The sequence below is a fragment of the Carassius carassius genome, chromosome 20, assembly GCF_963082965.1.
Source record: "Carassius carassius chromosome 20, fCarCar2.1, whole genome shotgun sequence".
NCBI classification, from domain to species: Eukaryota; Metazoa; Chordata; class Actinopteri; order Cypriniformes; family Cyprinidae; genus Carassius; species Carassius carassius.
This window is the reverse complement of record NC_081774.1, coordinates 4,779,182-4,798,601: the sequence shown is the minus strand read 5'-3', so window position 1 is coordinate 4,798,601 and position 19,420 is coordinate 4,779,182. Positions and strand designations below refer to the sequence as shown.

The window sequence follows — 19,420 nt, the reverse complement described above, 5'->3', positions numbered from 1 at the left end:
TTCTTTTAGTATCAAAGTCGAAAACAGTTTTGTTGCTGCTTAATATTTTTGTGGAAACCATCACACATTTTTTCCCCACGATTCTTTGATAAATATAAAGTTTAATGGAAACTGAAACATTCTAAATGTCTTTACTGTCACTTTCGATCAATTTAATGCATCGTTACTGATTTTTTATGTTTTATAATTATTATTATACTGACCCCAAACTTTTGAATGGTAGTGTATTATTATTAGTATTATTAGTGTATTATTAGTGTATTATCTGCTTACTAAAAAAAAACAGTGTTCCCATGGCTCAATTGGTAGACCATTAAGTAAGCAGCGCAAGGTTGTGGGTTTGATTCCCAGGGCGCACATGTTAGGTAAAAAATGTTAGCCTGAAATCACTGTAAGTCATTTGGATAAATGTGTCTGCTAAATGCATTTATTTATTTGATTTATTATTCTGTTTTACAGTTCTCACCTTGTGAGATGGATGAGGGAGGGTAAGGGCTGTCTGCCAGCTGATAGGGCTGAAGACTTGACATCGCAGAGGGTGGGAAACCACCAGGTATCAGGTGATTAAATGCCATGAGCTGATTGGCTCCTGCCTGCTTCCTCCAGCGAGCTCTTCTATTACTAAACCAAACCTCCAGGACAGAAAATGACAAACAGCACACTTACATTTAACACCCATACACTCAGAATAACTATTTACTCACATAAACACATCTTCAGATTGGTTTTATACACAAAACGGTGCCAAATTTAAAACACGACACATTTCAGCATGGGCTTCCCATAACAACCCCCTTTATTTGGGAACCAGATATGGAACCATGTTATTCCTGTAAGAATGTGTTTGTGTGTGTGATGTATCTGAGTGTACACAGACGCTCTTTGTGTGTTCAGTAGCCGAAGGCATTAAAAAGCGGTGACATCATGTCACGGGTTCTGGTTTAATTGGGTTAAAAGGACCTAATAATAGAGTTTATTAAAAGATTTTGTTTTGAGGTTTTTCTGCGACAGAAACTAGGGTAAAGAGACAAGAGGTCAGAGGTGGCACAAAGGAGCCTGTGTTTATGCGGGTGTGTCATGTGATTTCGGGGGCAAAGAATGCAGGGATAAATGCTGGTAAATTTAGTCCCCCAGTGTAAACCACATTTACATTTTATTTTCAACAGCAATGCAATTTACTAGAAAGTGTTTGTAGATTGATAATTTCCAAAAAGATACAAAGCTTTTACAGGAAGTAGTAGAGTTGAATATCAAAGGTTTGTGTGTTGATGTACCTGTACTCGTGCCTCGGTGAGTTTAGCTCTCTGAGCGAGCTCTTCTCTAGTGTAAATATCAGGGTAATGGGTGCGTTCGAAAGCTCTCTCCAGCTCCTCCAGCTGCTCGGCTGTGAACGTGGTCCGACTGCGCCGCTGTTTCCTCTTTAATGGCAAACCCGGTTCTGAGTCCACATCTGAGCCCTCGTCTGAGTGGCTTGCTGTAAGAAAACATTACAATTGGATAATTATTAAATAAAGAATAAATCCAGAACTCTATGAGCTGTGAGAGATTTTCATTTGTTTCAGCAGAGCACAAACTTTAAATGAATAGTTCATGACTTGAATTCCCATTCTCTTACAAAGCTATTGTATAGAGTTCGGAAAATAGTCATGCCTCATACATAGTCGAACCACATTTTATGATATTTTAATGGTGTTTTTGACAACCCCAGCCCTCAGTGACATTCAATGTATATTAAAAACAATTTGCACAAAAAAAACAAAGTGGCATTTTAAAAATACAATAAAAGATACTACAGCAAACTAAATAAACTCATAAAACAAACAAACTAAATAAATGAATAAATAATTCCTTGGACTAAAGAAAGTGGCAGATTTAAATAATAATAATAATAATAAAGCAAATTAAATAAATTCATAAAACAATTTAAATAAAAATAACTTTATAAATAAATAATAATTAAGCACATTTTTAATAAATCAATTTAAATAAAGACTTTTGAATGAATTAATCAAATAAATAAATTAATTAAATATATTGTTTTGAGCAGCAATGCTGTGGAAATTAAAGGGACCCCTAAACACATTCTACATACTCAATATACAAATATACAAAATATTCCCATTACAATAATAACAAAAGTGAAACAGGATCCAAGACTTGTCCAATCAATTCTATTAACTATCTGCAAAAGAATATCTGGGAATGATTTTTAAAAATTTGTTACATTTGGCAAGATAAACTGACAACAATATTGAAGTTGTTTTGTTTCTATGTGCTTATAACTGAAGGCTAGTATATCTTAACACTTTCCCTCACCGAGCACTCTGTATTTACCACACATCAGCACTTGCTCTTATGCAGGTATTATTTGTGAAGTTAGACTGGGTTAGAGGTTCTTTCGTAGCTAATTCAGCAGAAGAGAATGTTGGTGTGAGTGGACTAAAGCTCAGGGAATCTGTACCCAGAGGAGGGGGCCCTATCAAATGATTAGGCTCCTCAAACTAGCGTGACAGCCAGCTTTTGTCCAGTAATACGCCTCGAAAGAACTCGCCAACGCCACATCTGCTTCATCTGACACTAGCCATCTCCCTTCTCTTGTTCGCTCTCTCTTCGATTTTCACCCCCATATGGTCGAAAACACAAATCGTAAAAAAGACACCCGAGTTTGCCCAGCAAAACAACATTCACAGACCCTTTAATTAAAAATGCAAACCGTCCATCAAATCTACTTTTCATTGAGCTCAGTACAAATTTACAAAGTATAACAACCAACAAGTAAGGAATATGCAAAAAGTTAGATCTGCAATGTGTCAATCAAATGAAAAATTATTTTTTTAGTTTGAAAAAATAATGCAGATGTCAGAATGCTTCTATTTCATAAACAAAAACTAATTTGGACTTCCCAACTAATATGCAGGTGTATTTCTCCTGCAGAGAAAGAGAGCAAATAAGAGAAAGAGTGAAGAGGAAAGAGAGATTTTGAGGTTTAATTAAAAGTGAAGAGTCACGCAAAGCAAACTCTTCGTTCTCCACCCTGGAGGCACACAGGAAATGCTGCCGCCCGGTGCCAGCGTGAATCTCTCTGGGCATCTCACAAGAGATTGGAAAGAAAAGAGAGAAACAAGGAGGGAGGGAAGACTGTCCTTTACCACTTTTCCAATGTAATGCTACTGAAAAAGTCACTTCTCATGCCATTTTACACAAAAGTCTGGACTATTTTCTGTAGACAGCACCTGGAATGAACAGCCAGTTATTGAGGATATGGCATCCATCATTTTCTTCATAAAGAAAGCCCTCAGAGAACTGAGTCGCAAATTAAAATAAACACATAAAAACACTATATTCGCCAAAACTAACATCCAGAAATCAAACCATTAGATCAAATCCTGCGAGGAAAAGAGAAGGCTGAGGAGTTTCCAAATCACTTTATGATTTGGGTAAAAGTAAAACATCTCACTTTTCATTTTTTTCTTTCTATCATTATGGCTGCAAAAAGTCATATAAAATTAAAAAATAATATAATAAAATATAAAGAAATAAAATAGATTAAAATAAAAAAATAAGTAAATAAAAAAAAAAGGAAAGAAGTAAATCAGAGTCAGAGTTTCTTTCATTTTCACCGCAAAAAAACTCAAATGATAAGAATCAAATAAATTAAAAGTAAATGAAATAAAAGGTAAGGTAATCATTACCACTGCAAAAAGTGATATAAAAAGGAAATAAATAAGAAGTAATTAAAGTAAATAAAATTAATAAATACATTTAAATAATAAATAAGCCAGCATTTCCATTAATTCCAGCAAAAAGTCAAATAATAATAATAATAATAATAAATTAAACACAAAAATACAAATATAAAAACAAATAAGATAAAAAACTTAAAATAAATACAATAAACAAAAATAAAAAAACCTATCATGCATAATTTGGCTGCAAAAAAGCTAAATAAAATAAAATAAAAGAGTAAGTCAGTCTTTCTGCTTTCTACAAGTGGGTCACATGCTGTCTTAACTGCTTGGAGTTTGTAGCATTACTGCTGCAAAAAAAGTCAATAATCTGTAAATGACACTGTTGCATATGGGTCTTTCTTTCTCTCGCGCTCCCTCTCTCACTCACTCCATCTCTTTTGGGGAGTTATTTGGCAGTCTTTTGTTGGCCTGTTTAGTGAGAATGGTGACTGAGCTCTTTGGAGTCTGATTTCCACGCTCCATCTGTAGGTTCCATGAGCTCGGTCCGGGCAGCATTGAGGCCCCTGTCACCTGCCTGGCAGGGGGCGGGGGGGAGGTGGGCACAATGAGGGCTGGATGCAGGGCAATGGGGGCTCCACAGGGGAACAGCGGGGGGCCGCCCCCGAACCCTTCCTCCTCCACGGCCAGGGGGTTACAGAGGTGGAGGTGGAGGGGGTTGATGGCGAAAGAGCAATACGGAGAGAGTTAGGGGGAAAAAAAGAAGAAGAAGAGGGGGCAGATCGCTCAGTGGCACCTGGGGGACTAGTTTAGTGACTAGTGAGGGGTCTGTGGGAATAGCAATCCTAGTTTAAGATGATTGTCATTCACGGTCTTGTCCATCATGTCCATTTACAGCATTGACGTATGCTAAACTGACGCTTCTCACTCAAATGTATCATTCTGTGATTTTCCCGGGATTTTGAACTTCACAGACATGGGATTTCAACAAACAGCATCAAGCATTGATTTAACATGAATCAGATTCACTCTGATAATCATAACGATACAGAAATTGAGAGAAATTGCATTGCATATTTCCCATTAAAAAAAAAACAGGATTTTAATAATTTAGAATATCAAAGCATTAAAAAAACTGAAAAAAGCATGCAATTTCATTCACCTGAATAACCAAAAGCTTGAAATCTCCCATAGGGAGATCAATAAATGTCAGAAAATTATTTTTAATCTGGAAATGTGGGAAAACGGCGAGAGCAACAGACTCTGAGTTGCTGTCCATCAGAATTTCAGCAGGACAGGAATCTCATACTGTGGCCACTTCCCACAGCATACCTGTCCCAATACACCACCAACCGCTTTTCCCATCCATCCTCTCTCCCTTACGCTCATCTACTCTGCATCTCTTTGACTTTTGGACTGAGGTTTTGTCTTTCATCGTCAAAATTGTGATTAAAACAATGAGTGATGTGTTGCACCAAGAAAAAGAGACAGAGAGAAATACTGATGAAGCAAGACGAGTAACATCTGCAACACTTTATCTGCATAACACTAACAGTAAAGATATTATCCAAATGAAATACATTTAAAAAATAAATGTAAAACAACAAAGATAAGCAATAGGGGTGTAAATATTTGCTCTAACAAAATAAATTATGAAATTTCATGATTTTTTTTTTACTTAAAAAAATATACAAAGTGTAACTGGAGAGACCATCTAACGCCACAAGTTGAATGAGGAACTGAAAATAATATACATAATAATATAATAAAATGAAGTTTTATTGAATTAACTAAAATAATAAATCATTTTTATTATTAATTCAAATCAAAATAGAATTCTTTAATCAATGCATTGAAATTTTGTCAGACTGATGGTGGTAAAATAATTCTCACTCAAACATTCCTAATACATTTTACAAATAATTACAAAGAAACAGCAAGTAACACATTGAATTAAACTCAAACTTTTTAAGTAAAGGCTGAAATAGTATCTCTTGTAAAGTAACCTTCTTGTCTCCAGTTATCTTTGTTTTATTTGAGACGTTGAAAATAATTTACATTGTACACTGTACACAGTGTTTTTACTTTAATGTGTCTTTAAGTATAAAAACATTGTGAAATGATCAGCTCAGCTATATATATATATATATATATATATATATATATATATGTAGGCCTATTGTTATTTAGTAAGCGTTAATTCCTCTCGCTCACACATCAGATTTATATTCCTCTCACACGCAGGACAAACCCCACAATCCTGCAGCCTGCCAGCTACACACAGTATTTATCAGTGCACTCGAGAAAATAGAGAGAGAGAGAGAGAGAGAGAGAGAGAGAGAGAGATGAGCGCTCTACTGAATGAACTCCGTAGCATTTGGATGGACGTTAAAGAAGTTGTGGTGAATTCCGAGCATAATCACAGAGAAACAGAGAAGGCTGAAAAACAGAAGCCAAAATGACGCAAAGCAAATGCAGCTTTGTGCAAAACTCCAAGAGAGTTGGTTGACTTTAAAATGATGGATTTGTAAACCTAGAAGAAAGCTATTGCTCAAAGGTTGCTAGAGACTTGATTGAGTTCTCAGTAATGTTTCATTTTAAGAGATACTCCACCCAAATACAACATTCTAACATCATTTATTCACCCTCATGTCATTTCAAACTTTCCTTCTTCTGCGGAACACAAAATAAGACATTTTGAAGAACGCTGGGAACCAAGCAACATTTGAACCCATTGCAGACAAAATCTACAAATATCTTCTTTTATGTTCCACATAAAAGCCATATTGGTTTGAAACAACCTGAGGTTGAGTAAATGATGACAGCTTTTGTGTTTTTGGGTGACTTATCACTTTAAGGATCAACTTTGTCTCCTCCTAACATTTCTAAAAATGACAGAAATGAGTCAATTACTGACATAGACGAAGAACATAGAGAAATAAAATAAATCAGATTATATTTGATGAGAAACATTTGCATTCATGCTGAATTTTTTTGCTCAAATCTGAGCACAGTACGAAACATTCTGAGGTCTCTTCTGCAACACGTGAGATTACTTAAGTGTTTTTCCTCAGGAGAAACATCTGGGAACCTGGAAACTCCATTTGCTGAAGCCACTGAGATTTGAAAGCCATCTTTTGTGATTTTTCTTCTGGAAAGTCAGGTTGGCAACTCTAACGCAACACACACTGTGACGCGCAAAAACAAAGAGAGCAGATAAAGTGAAAGTAAACACAGGGATGTTGGAGCGAGAGCACCAGAGTCCACAGACGACCATCTGGGCAGTTTATAGCTCCTGGTAGGGGAGAGTCTTCTCCTCAGGGGCTGTTAAATGGCTGGGTAATTGAGCTTGTGACATGTGTTCCCCAAACAAAACAAAAGAGAGAAGAGACAAATGAAGCATTTATTTGCAGCGTGGAGGAGTGCTGGCCCTTTCAGCCCGTGCCCCAGCCAGCCACTGGTGAGTGAATTAAAGAGTATATAGAATCCCAGCAGATGTAGAGAGAAGAATGGTTAACGGAACGATCACGACTCCATCTGGGGTTGGCATTTTGTTAAGAGGGAGGAGCAGGGAGTCACTCAACTCGCTCAAGAGCCACGACCCCAGCAGCTGCCCCGAGAGAAACCGAGCGAGAGAGAAAGAGTGATACACGAAGAAAGAGAGAGACAAAGATGAGAAAAGATCATTTTCAACCTTGCAGGTGGACTACAATGCGACTGGACATTTTGGACACACTTTTGGACAGCATCATCCTTGAGATACTTTCTGGATGTTAACTATACATGCCTAACCAACTGCCAAATGTGACCATGGTACTGATATATAGTACTATCAGGGGGTGTGTGGGTGCAAATGAGTCAGATGCACCCTCCAAAAGTTATAAAACCTAAATCAAAATGCCATGAAATTGCTCATATCATATATATCACTATATGATAAATCAATATATCAATATACACTTGTAATCAAAAGTTTGGGGTTAGTAAGTGTTTAATAATGTTAGCCTCTTACGCTCACCAAAGCTCCATCTATTTGATAAAAAATTCTGTAAAACCACTAAAAATCTGAAACATTATTACAATTTAAATACCTGCTTTCTATTTTAACACAATTCAAAATGCAATTTATTCACGTGATGCAAAGCTGAATTTTCAGCATCATTAATCCAGTCTTCAGGGTCACATGATCCTTCACAAATCATTCTTATATGTTTATCTGATCCTCAAGGAACATTAAAAAAAATTCAGCTAGAACAGCATTTATTTAAAACTGATATTCTTAAGCATTACAAATGCCTTCACTGTAAAATGTAAGGTGTCCTTGCTGAATAAAAGTATTTATTTTGTAAAAATAATAATAATAATAAAATTATATATATATATATATATATATATATATATATATATATATATATATATATATATATATAATCGTACTGACCCAAAGCAGTAGTGTAATGAATAAATAAAAAGTATAAAAGTAAAATAAACTGAATGATGGTTTAAAAGAGGCCATTGAGTTCAAAACTGTTGTTATGGCTGTTAAAAAGAAATACATTAAGATCCATTTTTGGAGACCGACACAAGAACCATAAAGAAGAGATGCTGAGGCATTATGGGTTCCCTGCATGCTTTGCTCATTATCATGTCTGAACAGTACAGAGGTGCCTGTTGCAGCATGGAATCGCTCTTAACAATGGGACAAAGCCAAAACGCAGAACCCACGCAGCGATCACACCGCGGGAACACACACCACATGCTTCAAAATATATGAGTACTCATTACATTGACATCACGTTATATTCATGTTCTTGACTCATGCTTTCCTACCAAGCATGCACATATTGAGTAAGCCATTACTGTGACAAGTGGGTCACATGCTAAGCTGACAAAATGACATAAAAAATAAATCCTGTGACATTTGCCGTTACAATCCACAAGTGTAGATCTCACCTCTCATCATACAAAACACCTTTTTGATAGTCACTTCTACCTCTAAAGAACTAAACCTCATTGCACTGCATAAAATGCTTGTTATAAATTTATAAATAAAATGTACAAATAATTGAATAATTTAAAGATGTTGTTTAAATTAAAAAGAAAAAGATAACATATAAAAAATACTTTCATTCAATATGATCTTATTTATTATGCACTTCTTCTCATGTAAATTGATCTTGTTTTAGGATTTTTTTTATATATATTTTTTAACTTGAAAAGAAAGAAATTTACAGATTTTTTACATTTCTGAATTTTGATGAATCCTCATTTCTGGATGATCTCTTCTATGTTTCAGTGGACACAGATGCTCGGTAATACATGTAAAGTTCTTGAAACACCTAAAACCTATAATGAAACCATTTAAACCCAGTTCTCCTTTGTCTTCTTCAGTTTCAAAGCATTTATTGGCCATCATAGACTGTTACCTGTCACGCTGAACAAACACATTATCTTAACCCGCACTTCCAACAGAGAGGGAGTTTGCACAGCCACTGACCCAGGACTCCCCCTTGACCCTGCCCAGCCACATCTTACCCTCTCTGGGGTACAAATAAGAGTCTGACAGCCCCCATACAAAGCCCTGCAGCCCTGACTCAGACACACAAATATATTCAGATTCAGATATTCATATATTCAGAGTTCTACAGCTTAATGCCAAGAGAACCCAATTTTAAATTTTAAATCTATTAACTGATGGAATTCACATCAAATACCAAAAAACCATTGAATCAGCATGACTTAATTTTGTTTGAGCTAAAGCACTTCTAAGAAACATTGAAGAACCTTCAATTCTAAAGTTATAAGACTATGCTGAAGCATAATGGTCAGTTATGAAACATGAAATTCACAAACCTACACAACTAATCATGAAATGAATAAAAGGCACTTAGACAGTGTTTCCTTGCCAATTTTACTCATAAAAATCACAAGAGTTGGAAAACGTTTGAAGTTCCAATTGATGCCAACAGTAAGCCTTCTCTAAATCCTCCAAAATCAAATGAATTCTGTCTGAAACAAATCATAAATTGCATGTTGGAGTTGGAAATTATGATTCTGTTTGTCTAAATTGAATGTAGTAGAGAAAGCGAGCTAACAATGGTCTACTGTAGAAGCTGGATGTCATGAGGCTCCAGAACAACTAGATAGAGAGTGAAAGTCATGATTTTAGTCTTGATTCTGCTATAATTTCTCTCTCTCTCTCTCTCTCTCTCTCTCTCTCTCTCTCCCTCTCTCACCAACATATTTTGGCAGTTAAGAAGTGAAGTTCCTCAAGTTAAGTGATTGACAACGGCGTCTAGCTCTTCTCAATTAACTGCCTCATTGTGAGTCTTTATGGCAAGGCCCCTGAAACCTTCGACCTCTCCTTTACCCTCCTTTTCATCGCTCCTTTGCCAGAGTTTCACTCACGCAAACACTTGCAAGAAAACAGAGCACTCTATTCGGCGAGGATCCCCTATTCTCATTGACCTTCTATTGCCCACTTTTTCTTTTGGACGCTTCAAACTGTCTTTGAGAAGAGAGGAGTGGAAGAGGAGTCCATCACTCGCTAGGGGCTGGTCCGGGTTTGACCCCGCACCCCCCACTTCAAAGATGGTTTGCATTCATTAATTGTTCTTTGAATTAATATTTGAGGATCACAATGCTGGTGCCAGCATATAAAGCCGACCTAATTAAGCATACAGGCGGCATTCTCTTGGAGATAAGCTCAGTGCGACCGTGTGCATGTGTGTTTTCTTCCTTTGCGTCTTTGAAATCGAATGGAATGACATCATTTGGAAATGACGCATGGCATGGTCTAGGCCGCTTCTGAGAACGTCACACATCTTTATCACCTCCCTAAAGACTCGACTGTCGTTCGGATAACTTGTGCTATCCGTAACCTCGATAAACTTGCACTGTGTTTAACAAGAGAAGGAAAGAGAAGGGCGAAGATTGTTAGGTTTCGAGGAACAGCTGAATAAAAGGCAGATGATTGCTCATCTCCATTCCCGCAGGGCCCCGGAATCATGACTGAGGAACATTCCAGAAGAGAGAAGAGCCCTTGTTTATTGATCAGAGAGACAGACCTCATAAAACATACAAGACTAGACCCCCAAGAGCCAGATTGGGCTAGAGTTGCCCAATTGTGGTCCAATTTTGAATGAGTACATCTGGCTTTACTGCTCAGAGTACATATGCGGTTGTGAAAAAAATAAATTGTCCCCAACATAGCTGTTTATTATTGTGTGACACAGCTGTCTGTATTTGCAGAGCATCTTTTGCTTTCTCTCCCCCATTTTCTATTGAGCGAGTATCCACTCAGCAAAGCAGGCAAAAGCCCTATTTTATTTACACAAACAAAGTCCTCCTTGCTCTCTAGGACAAAAGCAGCTGAATCTTTCATGTGTTGTCACTGCTTGATTCTCTCTGTCCTCCTGGCTATTGGCCTGCCGGGAGACAATGAGCCCAGGAGAAAAGCAGCAGATTGTTGGAATGCAGCTCAATGAAACTAATTATTACATGTTGACTGCGTTCACCATGGCACGTCTGAAAGCACTAAGCTCATTCAATTGGCCTCCACGGGACTCCCTTTCAAAAAAACTTGATCCCTTTGACTGTTTGTATTTCTGAGTTTTCTTTTTCGCCTGCCGTGAATGAGAATCTGTGAGAGAGGGGCCGTGGCTCTTTGATGACTTTAGTTACTTTTAATTAGCTAAATGAGGCTCGAGGATTGTCAGTTTTCCCAAAGTTAATGGTATAGGAAAAAGGAGGGGATGTGGGATAAGTTTAATCGATTCACATAGAATGATTCCAGGCACTAGAACGATCCCTTGCCGTTCTTAAAACTTTCTTTGAAAAGTTTTAGCTTTTGTTCCGGCAGATGAAGTACAGATATAAGAATAGACATAAATATATATTGTTGTTATTTTCATTTAAACATTATCTTTCAACCTAAACAGGAGAGAAGCCTGGATTGATCCAATAATTTTACACAGAAAAAAGGGGTTTTAAGTAAAAAGATATACATCTCTAAACCAATCTATATACATTAATTTATACCAAAAAAACTGATTTTAAGTTTAAGATTTTACAGTCTAGGGGAAAACGAAAAGTGATGAAAAACATAATTTCATATAAATTATCACTTTTTATTTGAGTAAAAAACTTAAAACTTAAAAAAATTACAAATACTACCGAAAAAAAAAAAATCTACCTTTTTGTTCGGAGCTTCCTCAGCAAACAGTTTTTGAGAAACATCTTTTGAGGTGTTTGCTCATTTCAGTATTAGTAAGCAATGGTCCTCTACACTGGCTTTTCCCAGAAAAATAAATCTGAAGGGGCCTTTGCTTTGATCTCATTCTCAAGCCTTTAAGGGGCCCAACAATAGGTTTTGAAGGAGCAGGGGCCCAGAGCCAACACACCCCTCTTACCCGACAACTATAGACTCAGCAAACACATACTTAATCAATATTTGGCTAGAGAACACCCTCTTGATTCTGAAAACACCCTTTTGAGATTTTAACTGAGCACCGAATAGGAAAAAACAACAACTCCCACAAGCAGGGAGGAGAGAGTGAAATACAGCCAGCGCAGAATCAGCCCACTGCAAACAAACGAACGAGAGTGAATGGAGAGAGGAGAAGTTTATAGTGCGTCAAAGGAGATCAGGACTCATTGAGTTTTATGATGTAGACACATCTACATGTGAATAAAAGCCAGAGGCGATGGATCCTTCTAGGAAAACAAAACATTAACAGAGCTTTGAAAAGGCTGTTTTCCTTTCTCCTTTCCCCTTGCGCTTCCTTTCTTTCATTCACTGTTTTGTTCTTTCTTTCTTTTTCTTTTTTTCAATGCCGATATAGACATCTAAGTTATTCTGTTGCAAGTCCAGGTTTAAAAGTACACAAATACAACATAAAATCCATCTAATGCTTTAGGCCTAAAAATGTGATGGAAAATATTTGTGGGACATTGATCAAAAATAACTCATCAATAACTTCTAATAAGATCTCTGTTTCCTTCCATTTGACTCACAATCATTTCTGCCAAAAAAATCACAAATAATTTCAGTGATCAACTTAAAACTATGAATTACAACCTATCCTTGAGTTCTGTATTAGTGGAATGAATAAATATGAGGATTATTACTATTTATCAATTGGTGTATATTGCTAAATGTTGACGTCAAAGTGAGCCTATAGATTAATGTTCTCATTTCTTAGCTTGATTTCATTATGTTGAAAAAATATCCTCTACAAAATGTAGTCTTGAATATTAACTATAGACATTGTTCTTACTGAATGAAAACTAAGCCATGATGAATTCTGTCTCAATATGTGCAAAATTCCTTTGACCTAATTTGCTTGCACTCATTTAAAAGCTCAATGACCATCACACAACTATTAACAATGACAGCAAAACAGCACAAAAAAGTCAGCAAATAGCAGAACATTTTGTAACACCATAATGCAATCGTGCTGAAATGCATGTTGGGAGCTTGCAACAAACACTCATCAAGACAGCGAAATTTCTCAATGTGAAACTCACTATATTTATCTATGATTAAAAAAGCCCCATATTCCTGATAAAACGATACTTTTTTGATGTTACTGAAGTTCATGTAAATGGAAAAAGTATGCTAAATAAGAATGGTAGAACAAATACATGTTTTACATCATATAGCATTATGTATGTGTTCAAAAGCAAATACGATGTAGTTATATCAGTGTCTGAGCTGAAACAATGAACAATCCTAAATCAATCTAGCTCTACAATGTGGAGCTGAACTAATGGCAACCCATTTTTAGTTTACTCAAGTTTTTTTTAACGCAGCATGCCTTTTGCAGTGTTGTGCGTTTCAAAAGTTCATATCAATCAGCCATCTCCGAACAACAACATATCGACAGTCGTTTGTTAAACTAATTATCAACTGATCTGTATTCGTGATGGCGGTGCTGGAGAAGAGAGAAGGAAAAGGGCAGTGAGGAATGAATGCGCGCCCCGGGCGGAGAGGAAGGGGGCGGGTTTTTGTCCTCAGATGAAAGTGGGGACGAATAAAGGACTCGATTTAATCTACTAGAAAAGGTTTTCATTGCAATGACTGAGTATAATATGCGCCAATTGTAGCGCGGCCCATGACGCGGGGTGATCCAGCTAGCGCGCTCACAGCTCAGGGTTCTCTCTCCACTTCACATCCAGAACAAACTCCTCTGCGCAAGAATTTCATCCCGGTGGGGGTTAAAAAAAACGCGCTGCCTGTATCAATTTCCAACTTAATACATACAATTCAACTGGGAAAATAGGTACTGCCTCGAGGCTATCCGCTGCTTGGATGTTAAAAATGTTCGTGGTAGCTATTTAGTTGTTTTGACTTTTGAGTGTCAGTAATTACATTTTGACGAAAAACTTTAGCCTATCTAGCGTATAAACTGTTAAACGACTTTCGCGGGCTAATCGTCTCTTGCAACACTAGGCCTAATGTAAGCTATGTTAGCTGTAGCTATTAACATAATGCATTTTAGAGAAGAAAAATTTTAAGTATAAAAAATGTATGATATACCGGTGAGATATATATATATATATATATATATATATATATATATATATATATATATATATATTGAACAAATTAATCTGAGAGAAGGCTACTTTGTTTTGCCGCTGTTGAGCAATAGCTACTCGTGCTAAAGCGGCAACAATGTTGCTATGGTTACCTCTGCAGGTGAACGCGGCTCATTGGTAAATTTGTGATTGAAACGTTTATACAGCATATTCATAAAAACAAGTAACAGACTGATTTGAAACGTCAGTCTTTTTGTTTGGACTTTCCTTTATGAAAATGTTAACGAAAATGTAAGGCTGTAAATATTTTGATCTTTATAAAAATCCAAAAAGTTAGACCTATTAGCTTACGTTTTTATTTGAAATAATCAAACAAGTAATTCCATAAATCCAAATATTTAAATGAGACACTTTATTTTTAATGGTCTCGAAAATGCATAGCCTGCACTCTAATCAACAGGTGTTAATTCTTAAATAATCTTAACCGTTAAAACATATTAAAATTATATATTGTTGACGTCGTTTTGGGAGGCTAAAGGGAAAATTCCAAGACACGATCTAGCTAAAACTGGACACATTATTCAAGCCTCGAAATGTATATTTCTGATTCGGGATCACGGTCATTCTTGAATAATTCATCTCTCATTGCCCGTCCATAATGTCCTCTCTGCGTCTTTTGTTATACCGTTTTTTCTTCCTTTATTTCCAAATTTTGAAAAGCTTGGAGTCTTTTGTCAGGACCAAGCTACTGCTAGGCCGAGCTTTGTCCTGGGGAAACTGAAGCGTGAGTCTCATGGACTCTTTCGCTTTTGTTTTCCAAGTTCATCCTCAAGTGTCCGATTGTGCACCGCAGGAGCGTCTTTTAGTGAACGCTATTCTTGGACAAATGTTTGATTTACTGATTCGGACAGTTTCATGAACGTTGTTTTAGGAGGTTAATCTCTGATGCTCCTTAATTCAGTTTCAACAAGTTTAAGGAAAGACACAAAAAACCGCTATATATATATATATATATATATATATATATATATATATATATATATATATATATATATATATATGGCCTACTAAATCAGTCTATTTTGCATTTGGTGGACATTTGCAATTTGCATTTGCACGACTCTGAAACATTAATAGCGATATTCACTGGGAAAAAAATAACATGTAAATGTGCTTATGACATTTACGAAATTTCTAACGTAGGCCTATAGTCTACGTATTTTTCCACAAATTTTCTTAACAGAACAAACATTCGCTTTCAATATTAGAACATTTATTATTATTATTATTATTATTATTGCTGCTGTTGTTATTGTTAAGAATGCATTTATGACCTACACATATATATATATAGGCCTAAATATTTTCTATCTAGGCTATAATAAAACTTTTGTAGATAGGCTACCTGTAAACTCATTGTAATCATCTCAATTGCGCTAAAAAAAATATCAAACTCATCAGAACTTACATCTGTCACCGAGAATCCCGTCGATGCTGTGTTTGGCTCTTCTTTCGTTTTCTTCGATCTCCCTTTTTTCCACTTCATCATCATCTTCATCTTCATCTCCGTTTCCGCCGAATTTACAGCGCAGCATGCGGCTGATGGAACTCACTGCGGACAGACATGGAAAGCTTCATCAAATGACATCAGAACTGCACTTGCTTTATGTTTAAACAATTGAAAATGTGCAAGCATAACATTTCAGTCCGTCACCACGAGGCATTTAAAACGATATTCTATTAAATATATACAGGCCTATACTGTCCACCACAATGATACTTAGTATGCATGTGTGTTTCTAGTTAAAGACTGGTTTCAAATATTCACAAATTGTGATTTGTTACAGTTTAATAGTTCTGTTATAATATTCCATTCTGTTACTGTGATGTTCATTTAATTATAATTATTGTAATAATATTTTTTTTTTATCTTTTTGTACATGTATACTAAGCTTTGGAAATATTGTATCATTTACAGTCATGCCAATGAAGCAATTTTGAATTGAATATATATATATATATATATATATATATATATATATATATATATATATATATATATATATATATATATATATATAGGAGTGCTTAAGTCACAAGCCACCTTTGTTTCCCCCCAAGCAACAGGTGTTGGAGGCAATATCTTAAAAACAAAAACTAAACTGCACACATTGACAGATAAAGTTTAGTAGGCCTACCTGAGGGCACGTTATTTCGATCGCAGATCCCATCTTTCAGAAGTTTATCCCGCATCTCCCAGCTGAACATCCCTGGATTCTCTCTCTTGTATTCTTCGATTTTCTTTTCCAAATCGGGAGTTGTGCTCTGCTTTCATTACAATGGTTACATAATAATTTATATATATATTTATATATTTATTTCATTTTATGATAACTTTCAAAATATCTAGAAACGGTTATTATAAGAATGTATACAGATAAAAACGTCTGTTTCCATTTAGTTATGATTATGCGACTAAGTTCTGTACAATTAATTTACACTGGATTGCTATCACAATAATATGTTTATTTCATTTCAGTCATAAGATGTGTAAACGAGGCAAAAATATTTGTGTAAAAATCTCTTAAAAATAAGGGTTTCACAGACTGATGCCATGGAAGGACTTTTATTTTCTAATTATTTAAGAAACATCTATGCATTAGTGCTTTAGGGACAAATGGACTGATGTGAAAACTTAAAATAATTGTTTTAAGATAATAAAAACAATAGATAAAATGATTCTAAACAATGGAAACTGTTTATTGTAGAAATTATTTGCTGAACTTCTGTACACGCTTAAAAAAATGTGGGCATAATAAGTTAGTCGTGAAGATAAACACATTTTATTTACAAAACTTCATATGAATGAACTTTCTAATAAATTCTGTAATACAATTCAGTTCTAGAAGGGCATGAAATAGCCTCGGTGATGTCCTACCTTGGGTTTGCTGCCACCAATAGCACCGGGCCGAATGGATCCCGTCTCCTGGTACCTGCATAAAATTTTGGACACGCATCCGTGCGACACGCGCAGCTGTCGGGAGATGACGCACGGTCGTATCCCGTGATGGGCCATCTCTACTATCTTGTGGCGGATGTGATTGGGCAGAGGGCGTCCGTTTATGAAGACTCCACCGAGCTGGTTCACGCGGCCCTGACCTAACGGCGTGGAGACTGAAGTAGGAAGGGGAAAGGGTTGTGTCAATGACTGACGACGATTTCCTTGTACCAAAGTGAAAATATATTTTGTAAAGAAAGATATATAACCGCACACTCACTTTTAAGTTTACGGTGCCATAAACTTAACTGAGTTTGCAAAGTCCTCCACCCCCCATCTTGCATCTCTAATAGTTGTGCATTTGCTTTAAGTTTCGTTAATAGTGAAAATATATTCAAGCATGACAGCTGTATGTTCCTTTCTTATACAAATACAAAACAACTACAACACAAAAACAATAAAACTAATATTAACAATAATAAATGATAACTATTTATTTAAATAGCCTACTACAATTACTAAAAAGTTTTTCCATTAGACCAAAAATAGGCTATCGCATTTTTAATCATTTGCAAAAATCCTACTTGTTGACAGAACACTTTTTATATTATATATTTGTAGCCTATTTAAATTTTTATAAAATAACTAACATTTAGGCTAATAGAAAAGTTTTATTTTACAAAATGCTAGCTTAGCATTAAATAAGCTTCACTAAATTAGAATACATGTTTCATTGTTTAGAAACATTAAAATATAATAAAAAAATATGTTCATGTTGTTTTGTTTTGATTCAGATTGAAATAATAAAGGCATTCCAAGTGATTGGGAGCTAGCCTTTAATTTTTCACATCACAAAATAATTAAACCTAGGTTTTCACTGCTTGTTAACTTTATTTTTTATAATAAAATTTTAATATTTCAATGTCATTCCCTTTCTCCATTTAGATTATTGACATTCAATAGATCAGATATGTCTTATACCGAATCCACATGTTGAATTGATTTAAGTTCAGGCTGTTGCAGCCTCATCTCACGGCAATTCGTACATATTTTACAAAATCGTACGAATTCGTATAAATTAGCTAACTCGTAAAATACGTACAAATTGGTCGTGAGATAGCGTTGGCTGTTCCATCGTAACCACAGATGCTAACACCTTACCCTCCAAGGAATAGCCTCCTCTCGGGTAGTTTTGGGGTGGCGTGGGGCGCATCATCCTGGAAATGCCCCCCGCTAATGCGGTCATATCTCCTCTGCAAGATAGAAACGTCTGCACGGAACACTTGATGAAAAAACTGAAGTTATCCAAAAGAGAAGCGCTGATCGTCAAGTGTCAGAGGACTGCTAAAGTATGAAGTCTTCCGCTGAAAATGAAAAGTCAACTTCAAAAGTCAATCCTCGGAAGTTAATCACGGAAGCCCAGGGTTTCAATCGTGGTTCATCTCAACGCAGTTTGGAAGATAAAACTATCTGAGGTTCTTCCGTTGTTGTTGACACACTTGTTGTTGAGAATTGGAACAGTGATCAGTGGCGAAACATTTTATCAGTTGTTGAGTTGTTGGCTCCTTCTACCGATCGACGACTGTGATTGGTCAAGGAGGGAGGGTCTAAAGACTTGAGAAGGCATTCTGATTGGTCCAAATACTTAAACTTTCTTGTGCCGTGACCTCGGGAGTTCAAGGGGATGTGTCACCGATAACACCCTCGGACATTAACGGTGAAGCAGAGAACAATCTGGAAGTTAATACTGACGTTTTCTTCAAGTGATTGAAAACATTTCAGTTGTGTTCAGTGCAGTGGACTGGGGACGTCGTTTGGATGTCTTGTGTTTATCAGTGAATCCCTATTAAACTCATACATGGGCAATATAGGTCTATATGAAAGTGCCAGAGGTAGACATTCAAAATGTCCTGGGACGAGTGGGGAAGCTTCCAGGAACTGCATTTTGCCCACCGTCGTCTATTATAGCTATTGGTATTGAACATGCTCTCCAAACTCTAACTTTCACGTAAAAACCCAAAAGCTGCACAGTACAGAGGTATTTGTTGTATGCATGTGGACAGTAGCGTCTCTACAGAATGAAAGGAGCAGCTCGCGGGGGTCTCAGCAGGGTATGACGCCGAGAGTGCCGTAAAAGCTGTCTGTGGAGACGAATACAATTGTGAAGAAGCGTTATTTATAACGCAGAGACATT

The 19,420-nt window shown here is 36.3% G+C and overlaps 1 protein-coding gene across 2 annotated transcripts in view; it reads right to left on the bottom strand.

Annotated features, from left to right (window-relative positions):
- LOC132096116 (paired box protein Pax-3-like) overlaps window positions 1–18,758 on the bottom strand; it is a 29,496-nt gene extending 10,738 nt beyond the window's left edge. Inside the window, exons 1-6 of one of the 2 annotated variants that reach the window (XM_059501299.1) lie at window positions 18,388–18,758; window positions 17,167–17,402; window positions 16,427–16,556; window positions 15,697–15,840; window positions 1,275–1,474; window positions 467–632 (exon numbers count right to left, since the gene is read on the bottom strand). In XM_059501299.1, the coding sequence (XP_059357282.1) occupies window positions 467–632; window positions 1,275–1,474; window positions 15,697–15,840; window positions 16,427–16,556; window positions 17,167–17,402; window positions 18,388–18,472 (961 nt within the window). In that variant the 5' untranslated portion in view covers window positions 18,473–18,758. The remainder of the gene's footprint in view (window positions 1–466; window positions 633–1,274; window positions 1,475–15,696; window positions 15,841–16,426; window positions 16,557–17,166; window positions 17,403–18,387) is intronic. The other variant, XM_059501301.1, reaches the window with a different exon arrangement.
- Window positions 18,759–19,420: the final 662 nt, after the last annotated feature.